The 12,163-nt window shown below is 34.1% G+C and overlaps 1 protein-coding gene and 1 non-coding gene across 2 annotated transcripts; one reads left to right on the forward strand and one right to left on the reverse strand.

Moving 5' to 3' along the window:
* Nucleotides 1-604: 604 nt before the first annotated feature.
* On the reverse strand, nucleotides 605-708 carry LOC124995225 (U6 spliceosomal RNA). Its single transcript, XR_007110691.1, has one exon. It is a non-coding gene; the product is annotated as a U6 spliceosomal RNA (small nuclear RNA).
* A 5,273-nt stretch (nucleotides 709-5,981) lies between these two features.
* Nucleotides 5,982-7,768, forward strand: Cxcl11 (C-X-C motif chemokine ligand 11). The gene is made up of 4 exons (XM_047567303.1): nucleotides 5,982-6,108; nucleotides 6,697-6,823; nucleotides 6,921-6,993; nucleotides 7,221-7,768. Exons 1-4 carry the CDS (start codon nucleotides 6,048-6,050, stop codon nucleotides 7,257-7,259), a joined length of 300 nt encoding a protein of 99 aa, XP_047423259.1. The 5' UTR covers nucleotides 5,982-6,047; the 3' UTR covers nucleotides 7,260-7,768.
* The last annotated feature ends 4,395 nt before the right edge of the window (nucleotides 7,769-12,163 follow it).

Raw genomic sequence — 12,163 nt, forward strand, 5'->3', positions numbered from 1 at the left:
ATACAGATCTCCCTTCTACTTTCATCAGTTCCCTTTTTTATTCTTTTTTTCTCTCTAGCTTCTGCAAATGAAGGCAAACATTTGACCCCTTGACTTCCTGAGTATGGCTTATTTCACTTAGCACAAGTTCTATCCATTTATCAGCAAATAACATAATTTTGTTCTTCTTTATGGCTGAATTAAACTCTATTTTGTGCACATATCACATCTTTTTTTCATTCATCTTTTGACACTAGTCTGATTCCCTAACTTGGCTATTGTAAACTGCCCCACTATAAACACTGGTATGCATGTATTGCTATAGAAGGTTATTTTAGTTCTTTTGGATAGTGGAACAAGGAGTAGAACAACTGGGTCATATGGTGATTCCATTCCTAATCTTTTAAGGAATCTCCATACTGATTTCTATAGTGTTTATACTAATGAGCAGTCTCATCAACAATGTACAAGTATTTCTTTTTCCCTGCATCCTTATCAGAATTTATTATTTGTATTTTTGATGACTGCCATTCTAAGTGGAATGAGAAGAATTCTCAGAGTAGTTTTGATTTGCACTTCCCTTATTGCTAAGAATGTTGAACATTCTTATATATTTTTTATATATAAAAATATGAAATGCTTCATGAATTTATATGTCATTCTTCTACAGGGATCATACTGATCTCTGTATTGTTCTAATTTTAGAATATATGCTGCTGAAGTGAGCATGGGAATCACCTTTAAGTGACTTGTATTAATTTTTTCCAACTTTAAAACTCCCTCCTCCCTAACCTGGTGCTGGGGATCAAACCTAGGGCCTCACACATACTAGGTAAGTGCTATACCACTGAGTTACATCCCCAGCAAATTTAAAAATTTTACATTAACTGAATAATTTGGGAGCATTACTAATGCTTTAGATGAATCACAGGTTATGAAATTTTTAAGCTGGAAAAAACTTTGGTGATTAATTATGGAAATTAGATTTATTTCCTGGGATGCTCCTTTAAATTCAAGGAAAACTTATTTGAGCGGGTAGACCTGGGAATATGAAACAGAAAATAGTCCAATTCCATAAACAACAACAGAGGCCAACACTACTAAAAAGACAAAGAATGTAGCTTAATCTTTTTTGCATTTAATCAAATAAAATGAACAATGAGGCATATTGACTTAGGGAAGAGATGAAAAGAAGAAAACTGGGGAATATGCAGAACTACCTTTAAGAAAAAAAAATTCACAGGATGAAACCTCTTCTTCCCCAGCTTATTTTTAAATTAAATATCAAGGCAATGTTTACTAAATGCAAAATGAATAACTAGATCCTCATTGTCCAATATGGTATTGGACACAAATGACTACAGAGCATTTTAAATGTGATTAGTTCAATTTGAAGAATTAGTACTAAAAAAGAGAATGTAAAATATTTCATTTAATTTTTATATTGATTATATATTGACTAAATATTTTGGACTAAATATATCATTTAAATTACTTTTACCTGTTTCTTTTTACCTTCTAAATGTGGCTACTAGAATATTTAAAAGTATGTATGTTGCTGAGAGTCATCTATGAGCCATGTGTGAACTGAGTAAGGTTCAGGTCCTTAGGCAGGGAAGCTGCTGTCTTGGGAACTCCCAGGAGGAAACCCCCTGGTTTGAGAATGCCCACTTCATGCTGGCACCCTGACCTGCTCACAGCTCTAGTTCAAATACAGTCTCCTGGAGATGGGTGTAGCCTGCCAAATGCCAATCAAGCTGTTTACTACAAGACCCCTGCCACACTGATAAACAAGCACCAAAACAAGACTCCTCCCACTGAAACCTTATCCCTGCCTTTGGTGTACTCCTCCTTAAATAAAGAATTGGGGCCTTTTACAGTTGTTCATTCCCAGTTCCTATCAGGACTGGAAGACCCATCAGGTGCTCAACTTTTTAAATCTAATCTTTGGCTTTTTGTCTTATTTCTTACTGATTATTTCAGACTTTTTATTTTCCCAGGCAGTTCACATCTCCTGAGCAAGAACCTGCTCTGTCGGGATGGTGGTCACCCCGTCGTAGTATATGGTCTGTATTATATTTCTACTGAATAAAAATAGACAAAGCAATTAGTTCTATAAAGTTAGAAGAATCATTATTATGCAATATGATATCAATAAACTTTCATGAAGGCAAGACTTCAACAAGATATCCAATTTAAAGGAAAGGATTCAGAAAAGGAGAGGACTGCATTCCATACTAGAAGAACTAAATTTTATAAACAGAATAGGAGATCTCTCAGACTCACTAGATGAGAGGATGTTCTGAAAGAAAATCTTCATGTTATATTAAAAAGTATTTCAGCCAGAACAAATCAGAATCAATCCTGAAGACACACTTAGGTCCCTCATTTCTACAAAGTGAGCAGAAATAAGGCCAATACAATATGGCAGAAAAGTTTCAAAATTTACAATATACAAGAAGGAATTTGGTTGGTTTTGTTCAGTGCTCTATAACTGACAGCTTTAAGAATGCCAGGCATGTGACATATATCTAAAGTAAACATCTCGAATTAATGACTAGGTGAACAATTCAACTACAGAAAGTGGTGGTGCTTTCCAGGAAGAATGTAAGGCAGGAACACTGGGAGGAAAAAGCAGTAAAGTGTGTGTGTTAAGAAAGGCGCAACCCCCGCCCTCCCATACATTATATCAGCACCTGCCAAAGTGTAGTCAGGCTTATTTATTGTTTGGTTCAGGGAAATGAGGTGAAAAGTCACAGCATGAAACAAGCTACTCTTCCAACCCTGCATAATTTTGGATCTACTGCTTGAAAACTTGAAGAACTAAATAAACTTTCCTCAGCATTCAAATTGTGATTTGGCTCCAAAGAGAGCAGACAAGGCCATACCCACATGGGCAGGATTAAGTCCCCTCTTCTAGGATCACAGGCAAGCAGCAGCAGCACCCTCCCTATGGACTACTGCATAATCTTCCTTATAGAGGAGGAGGGAGGATATTTTTTTTTCTCATGGTCTTCTGCCCTGCCTCTTCCTAAAGTATCTATAAACACAGTCTTCTGATACACAGAAAGAAAGAAAGGCTTGACATAGTCTGATATCAAAGTTGTTAGGTGAAAAATGTTTTATATCCAAAGGTGGGGGAACTAAAATAGTTATCTCTGGTGATTCTATTCTTTTTGGCAGTGCTGGGGATGGAATCCAGAATCTCACACACACCAGGCAAGTACTCTACCAGAGATCCATACCCGAGTCCTATTCCTAATTGTCCTATGTTTTAATAACAACATGGAATTACTTTTGTAGTAAAGGAAGACAATAAAACAACATGTATAGACTCTCTGAAAGAGAAAATTGTGACCCAAGTTTTCTACACATCTAAGTAGTAATTTACACATGAAGGCAAGAGATTAGTCATGTTTTATCTAAATTTGAATTATGCCTATTTGAAATAGTATAACCTAAAAAATGTTACATAATGTCAATTTCTAGGAAATTTTTAATTTTTTAATTGCAAATTACTAGCCAGGTGTAGTGGTACATGCCTGTAATCCCAGTTACTCTGGAGGCTGAGGAAGGGAGATCACAAGTTTGAGGCCAGCCGGGCAACCGAACAAGACCCTGTCTCAAAATAAAATAAAAAGGGCTAGAGATGCAGTTCAGTGGTAGAGCATCTGTGTAGCATACATGGGTCCTGGGTTCAATCATCAGTATGAGAGAGGGAGAGAGGGAGGGAAAGAGAGCAACTGCTGTTTAAGAAGTTGTCAAACATTAAAGCTACATGACAGTATAATACTTTAGGTAAGCAGAAATAGTTACTATTTTATAGTTTGGCTATATTTTTTAAACCATGCTGTGTGTTTGTGCACAGGACTACTTAATGAGAATTTTCAAGAACAGCAAACTATTCTAACATTCATAATTATAATTTTAAAATATTTTTGTATCACATAACAATGTCATCCAACCTTTTTTAGGTGGGCATGCTTATGCTAATGTTGGAGTTAGATATGATATGTCAATTTAGGAAAGAACATTGTAAAATATTAGAGATAATAATAGCAGTTAACACTTTCTGAGTGTCAGGTACTTCTACATGATAGATAAGCATTATTTGTTCTAATATTTAGCTAATTTACATCTATGAAAAGGTATTTTTATTATCCCCAATCTATAGATGATAAAACTGAGGCTCAAAAAGGTAAGTTACTTTCTCAGGAACACACAGCTAATAAAATAAGAGAGTAAGGATTTGTACACACACAGGTTGACACCACAGATTTCCCTGTTATGACCATGCTCTACTGCATTTCCAATGCTGAGGAAATGGAAAGCAACATTAAAGAAAAAATAATGGATTAAGTATTTATGAATTCCCAGAGCATACATATATCTTTTACCTTACCCATATATCTATGGGAAAATTAGTCTTATATTACATATGTTAAATGAATGAACAAGTGAGAAAGAATGTTACAGCTATTTAGATGCTTATTAAAGACTTTCAGAGGTTTTAAAGACTGGAATGGTTGTTAAAAGAATTTAAAGGCAGAACTGTGTCCGAATAAAGATATGATTTCAAGATAAAATGCAAATGATAATTCTCAATATAGTAATATAAAATGATAATCTGAAAATATATAAAATCCAAGATTATACCAACAATGCCAGGAAACAGGAGGAAATGTTCAAAGCTACAGATCTAACAAAGGGGAAATAGAAGATATTATTTATGATTGATATAAATAATTAGAAAGGGCTGGGGTTGTGGCTCAGTGGTAGAGCGCTTGCCTAGCATGTGTGAGGCACTGGGTTCATGATTATCAGCACTGCATATAAATAAATGAATGAAATAAGGGTCCATCAACATCTAAAAATTTTGTTTAAATAAATAATTAGAAAATTTCAGGTTAAAAAATCTTTAAACAATTTTAAGGATTAATATCAAAATGGAAAACAACAAATTCCTTTCAATTCACGTAAGAAATACTTAAAATGTAAAGTTACAGGGTTGGGGATATACTTCAGCATTGGAGTATGCTTAGTATGTGCAAGGTCCTGAGTTAATTCCCAGCACCACAGACGGGAAAGTTTTTTTCAATTAGAAGGAAATCAAAGAAAACTTAAAGGAAAAAATAGCAAGAAAACATTTTAAAAAAAAAGATTATAGATTACCAGCTATACACTAAATATGCTTTATTAAAATTCACCCATTAAAAATCTTTTGGATATGATTTTAGGTGTCTACAAGTGACATACTTAAATAGATTTAGAAAGCTTAAGAGGAAAAGATAAAAAGAAAACAGGGATTACATCCCAGTAGAATCCAAGAGTTGTAAAAACATCACATGAAAAAGGTAACATTTTTACAATCCATAACACAACTCATACAACTTTATGTACTTACTGCTAAAATACAAAACAAACTTTAAAATGCAAAAGCAAATGAACATCAAGTATAGAAGAATAGGGAGACTTCTGTAAACATGACATTAGAGACATTTTGACATCATAGACAAAAATGTAAAGTTAAAGGTTGTCTGGCGTTGATAATAAATGCCTTATTTATGATAAGCAATTAAGAATTAAAAGCAAAAGTCAAATTATCTTAAAATAGTTTTAAGAATGTTCTTTTGCATATTGTGTGAAGTATGAAAGGACTAAAGCTAGGAAGATTGTCTTCCTGACTGAATATCCATCATAACCCACTACCCACAGAAGTCCAGAAATTAAGTGCATTTCTAGGAAAGGCTGCCTTAAGAAATGCTGGTTCCCATCTGGATAGACTCTATTTATACAGCATTTTACTCTTTACCAAGTGCTTTCAAATTCATATCACTTTCAGTACTACAATAAATAGGAAGGGATAGTGACATTGAGGTGAGAATAAAATAGAAACTCTTGGAAGCAAAGGAAGATGACTCAAGGAGGGAAATTCCAGTTGCTCTGATAGGATGGCTGGTGTATAAAATGTTCTTTATATACCAACTAAGAACTACTTTAGCCTTTCTTCTCCCTGCAAGAAGAGTACAAAGGTGAAGCAGGAGCAGCAGCAGCAATAAAGAAACAGAATGAATGCGAAGGGCACGGCTATAGTCGTGGCTGTGATAGTCTGTGCTACGATTGTTGAAGGTATATGGTACTTTTTGCTTTTCAGTCTATAAACTCCTTTTGTGATCTTTCAAATGTCTTTTCTTTCACTTCTATCCTAAAATAAATGGTAAATTTTTATTGAATCTCACAGATTAGAAGTTACTTACTACTTTGGCAGAAAATGTTGGAAATGTTTAAGGCACTAGAGATGACTCTCAAATCTAGAGATGATAAACTTCTTGGGATTTTTTTTTATTACACTATCTGACAAGATGTTTTACAAATAGCTTTAAATGTTTGTAAAGAAGACTTTATATGCAATTATGTTAACTTCCTGGAAAAATTCTTAAGTATAAAAGCAATAAACAAATAAGCTTCACCTTTAATAAAAGTCTTTCATGTATCCTATTATTTTTAATGGTTTGTTTACAAATTTAAAAAGAAAATCACCAATATCTTTCTTAACTCCTTTACCAATAAGTGGTATTAAATGCTATTTGATAAATTATTACAAATTACTATTTTATCCTTCATGAAAATTCTTCTCACATTCACCACTAGGATAATAAACCATAGCTATCTGTTGTAACCAGATATATGACTAACCAATATTTTGATCTGTCCTAGGTTTTCCTATGTTTAAAGGGGGACGATGTCTTTGCATAGGCCCTGGAGCAAAAGCAGTGAAATTGACAGATATTGAGAAAGCCTCTATCATCTACCCAAGTAACAGCTGTGACAAAATTGAAGTGATGTAAGTAATGCACTTTCTGAAGATGACGATGGTGGAGGTTTTTTTGTTTTGTTTTCCCATATGAAGTTTAAGACTCATTTTTATCTTCCCTTAACAGTATTACCTTGAAAGCACATAAAGGACAACAATGTCTGAACCCCAGATCAAAGCAAGCAAGCTTTATAATCAAGGTAGGTTGTTACTCCCATGTTAGAATCTGTTTTATTCAGGAGTTTCTGAGAAAAGAAAACAGACTACTGCAGAAAGATTCTGCTATAATTTCATGTGAAACATTCTATTAAAGGGGGGCCTTGGTTATGATAGCATCCCCTTCCTGTTATGTTTTTACATGCTAACCCTTAATTCCCGAGGAAACGAGAATAGCCCAGTAAATAAAACTCTCATTTTCTTATTACAGCAAGCTGAAAGAAAGAATTTAAAACATCGAAACAAATGAAGTTTTGGAAAAGAGGATTTGATAAACTAGAACAAGTTTAATTTTGACTACTGAAATGATAAGAATTCTGCAATAGAAATCTGACTTCCTCTTGCCTATTGCAACGTACATTCATGCATTTCTACGTTAGAGAACCTCTGAGGAGATTTGATTTGTGTGACTATTTTTCCTGTGACTGTAAAAACTTTTCTATTTCTAAAAGGCATCTGTGTGCACTTGAGTTATAGTTCATATCACTAACTATGGTTACAATTGAGACATTAATTACTAGAGACAAGCCCTTAGGAATCAAAAGCATCCATGTGTGTAGTAAAACATTTCTCCAATATTTTTTCATATAATTTATACATTTCTTTCTCCAAATATCATGTAACACATAAGTATCTAGGAAAAAACTTCTTTTTTGGTGGGGAAGTACTAGGGATTGAACTCAGGGGCACTCGACCAACAAACCACATCCCCAGCCGTATTTTGTATTTTATTTAGAGACAGGGTCTCACTGAGTTGCTTAGTGCCTTGCTTTTGCTGAGGCTGGCTTTGAACTCCGTGATCCTCCTGTCTCAGTCTCTGGAGCTGCTGGGATTACAGGTGTGTGTCACCACGCCCAGTTAGGAAAAAACTTCATATGTATGTATGTATGTATGTATGTATGTAATTAATTAATTCAGGAAATGTACCATGAAAAAATTATAAGCTACAGGAAATTGTTAGCACACAAATATAACTAGTGGTAGCACTGGTCTTTGATTTTTTTTTCAACTTTTTTTTCAGAAATGTTTTAGAGCAAAGAGGATATGTGTGTTTAGTGTACATTTTGGTTTTAAATTTGTTATTTGTTATAAATGACAACAAAATCTTGGACACATTTTAAATATAAAATGTTTTAGCCCATCAAAGTAAAATGCTGAAAATAAATAAATAAATAAATAAACAAACACTTATCTGGCAATCATCTTTACTTTCTGTTATATTTGTTAGAAAAATATATATTCATTTTTTTATAGTCATGCTTATACTATAAAATCTAGGGATACCTAAAACTATTTTCTTTGAAAAGAATCAAAATCATCTTTCTCTAATAAGCTACCACAACACTTTTTAAAACTGAAAAAAGAATCATATGCTTTCCAGAACATTTGAGATATCTTTAGCAGTTTTACCTTATATTTTAGTAGCACAGCACTTCTTGTCTTCATGAAGAACTGTTTAGAAATACAGAGTAATGGGTAGCTGTGAAGGGTGGCTATTTGGTTTGACTTGAGGTAGAGGTTATCCTAGATGAAAATCCCCTTCTCACTTGGGGCAGATTCCTATTAGGTGAGCTTTGGTGAGAGGCTAAAAAGGAAGAAAGCAAAGGGAGGAGATCTCCCCATCAGCCAGAGCAAAGACTCAACCAAGCTTGTATACTTTAAACTTCAACTAGCACCACAGAAATATTACCAGTAAGAAAATCATTAGAAGCAGCAGCAGTAGCGGAAGTCATATGGTAGTGTCTCCCTATTCCTTTAGCATGACTTTGACTAGTCCTTCCTGCCACCCAGCTCCCTTAGGTCGTTGGTTCATTTTCCAAGCCTGATCCTCAGTCTTTCTGGGTTTCTTCAACTACCAATTAAATTCCTTTTCTCCTTAATCTAGCCAAAATCCTTGACTGAGAAAGCCTTCTTTATATAGTAATCTCCACATCTGAAAAATGAAATATTTATTATAGAATTGTAATTAGGTATATTTCTCTATATATTATATGTAATATGTTTATATTAAATAATTTATACATAGAAATGAATCTTTCTATATAAATTCCTTGGGAAGTTTTAAGATCTGAATCTAATCTTTGTCTATTTACAGTGGTTTTTAATACAAAGAATCTTTAAAAGTATAATTTTACTAAGTTAAGGCTGCATGATACACTATTTTTCTTTTTTTCTAAGGTACTGGGTTTAAATCCATATTTGCACATGTTAAGCAAGGGCTCTACCACTGAGTTATACCCCAAGTTCTTTTTATTTATTTTTTGATACAGGGTCTCCCTGAGTTGTCCGAGCTGACCTCAAACTTATATTCCTTCTGCTTCAACCTCCCACATAGCTGGAATTGCAGGTGTATGTCTCTTGCTTGCCAAATGTGCTAATTTTATAAAATAGATTATATATCATAGGTCAGTGAATTATTATTGAGAAGATAGCACATACCTATACTTCTTCATAGAAAAATAAATAAATGAATAAATAACAGTCCTGTCAAGATTCCTCTCAGCTGTTTAGTATCTGCTCTCCCACATATGCAAGTTCAATATGAAAGCCACTGTAGTCCTAAGCCACAGTACAATGCCTAGCACATATCAGAACCTACTGAATGGTAATAGAAACTAAATGAAAAGGATCTTACAAAGCCAGAATGGCATGAAGAAAGACATAGTGTTAAGAAAGTGCAAGGTGATTTTCTGGAAAAATAACTAGATTAATTTCTTGGAGTGAGGAATAAGGAGTGTCATGTCTAGCTAAAAAAACTTTCCCTTTTATTCTGTACAAAATGGGGATTCATTAAATATTCATCAATGAGAGAATGATCCTATCACAAGTTATTCTAAATTCTTCTTGGAATGGCAAAAATGGTTGACTGGAAGTAGGAAAGACTAAGGAAGGGAAAATGAGTTGGGAATATGTTGCAATTGCTCAGGTCTTTATTTCCAAATTTCAAGTCATTCTCATACCACTTTTATGATTCTTTCCTATATCTCTGTTCAATCTTCATAATATTTTTGCAAATTGTGTACCACTTTATTTCACTTACATTTACATGAAAAGCAGGTTTTCACTACTGTCCATGTGAAATGGATGTTACATGCTATAGAAATATAATAATAAAGTAAAATAAAGAGAAAAATACTAAATTCCAACTAGACAGCTTTGCATGTCAAAGTTTCTGATCTTAAGCCTGGTCTGTATTTTTTTTAAAAGGAGATGAACATAGTTGATAAAATGTTTAAAAGCCATGCTAATATCACATTGATTTAATCAGAAGGACTAAAGTTAAAGGAAGTAATTCATTGTTATCAAATGTCATTATCAATGAGCCACCTGGTGTTATTGTCCCATACTTTGGAGAAAACACTTATGTGGAAAGTAATAAGGGCCTTTTGCAGTGAATTAAACAGAACTGCTACATGACCCAGCAATTCCACTCCTTTATATACATCAAAAGGTTAAAAAAAAATAAACGTGTACACTAATGTTCATAGCAGTACTAAGCAATAGCCAGAAGGTAGACACAACCCAAACAGCCATCAACAGATGAATGGAAAACCAAAATGTGGTATATATACACAATGGAATATTTTTCAGTCATTAAAAGGAATGAAGTTCTGATAAATCCTACAATATGGATGAACCTTAAAAGCATTATGCTAAGTGAAAGAAGCCAGACATGAAAGGCCATAGTTTGTTTTTGCATTGCTGGGGATCAAACTCAGGGCCTCAAGCAAGCCAGCAAGCATTCTACCACTGAGCTAAGTCTCTGGCAAGACTATATATTGTATGATACTATTTTATGTGAAATATCTATTATAGGTAAATCTTTAAAAAATAGGCAGTAGATTTTTGTCTGGCAGGGCTCTGGGGAGGGTTTAATGGGGAATGACTGCTTAACAGACATGGGATTTCTGTTTCAGGTGATTAAGAAAAAGTCCTGGCACTAGATTATGGTGATAGTTACACAACACTATAAATGTACTTAACACTACTAGAAGTATACTTTTATTTATTTATTTTTTGTACTGGGAATTGAACCCAGGGGTGCTCAATCACTAAGCCACATCCCTAGCCCAGTAGTATACTTTCAAAGGGCTAAAAAGGAAATTTTGTGTTAGGAATATTTTACCAAAAAAAAAAAAAGAAGTCTAAACTAAAGTAGTAATGGTGAAAAACGAAGTGAGAAATACACTGTATTTGCAAAACTAAAACAATATAACTTTCAAACATTTTTTGTTTAAAAGTATAGATATTTTTCATAAAAGTATGCTATTTATGTTAATATGCAATGGGTTTATCATTATGTTCCACTAACACCAATTCTCTACCTTGTCTCTGAGACACAAAAACAGCTTTCTATTGAACATCTTCAACATCCCCTTGTTGGTTCCTTTAATCCTGCATAGGCTTCTAAGTAAACTCTTAAAACCTTTTCAGAATCACAGGTACAAGTATCCTCCATTTCCTTTTAAATCCTTTCAAATCTGATGCACATTCCTATTGATGCTGGTCAGGCTGAATGAGTAAGAAAAATTGTATCATCCAAAAAGAGTACTCTTCATTGCCAGAGAGATGGCTATATTTCTGAAATCTCCCTGTAGCCAGAGAGATGGCTATATTTCTGAAATTCTGGCCAGTGAAAAATTCATTAAACTTTAAAAAAAATAAAACCTTCTTAATCTACTATCATCTCTGAAATAACCTGAAAGGTAGATGGATTAGTATTATAATGTGCACTTGAAGATTAAAACTAAAACAAAAACTGAAGCACAGACAGGCCTAATTTGTTCAAGATCAGAGAACAAGTGAAAGAACTACATACTGCATGCCTAGATTCCTAGACCATCTCCTTCATCCCATCGAGTGTGAGGAAGGTAAAACACTGCATTGTCTAAAACGTATCTGAACAGAAGCTATTCCCAGCCCTCCCAAGCATGATGATTTTAAGGACCTACCCCCTCACTTTGGCAGCACTCACTGTGTCCTCTGCTCAAGCTGTGGATGTTGAAACACATGGTAATTTAAAATGTCCAGCATTACTAAACACTGAGCAACTAAGGGAAAGTTTTGAGAGCTCAAAGTCAAAACTATTAAGTTCTCCTTTGTCCTCCTCTCCCATATTTACCAGAGTACCCTATCCCAGCTGAGGGGATTTCC

Source organism: Sciurus carolinensis, chromosome 10, assembly GCF_902686445.1.
Source record: "Sciurus carolinensis chromosome 10, mSciCar1.2, whole genome shotgun sequence".
Lineage (NCBI taxonomy): Eukaryota > Metazoa > Chordata > Mammalia > Rodentia > Sciuridae > Sciurus > Sciurus carolinensis.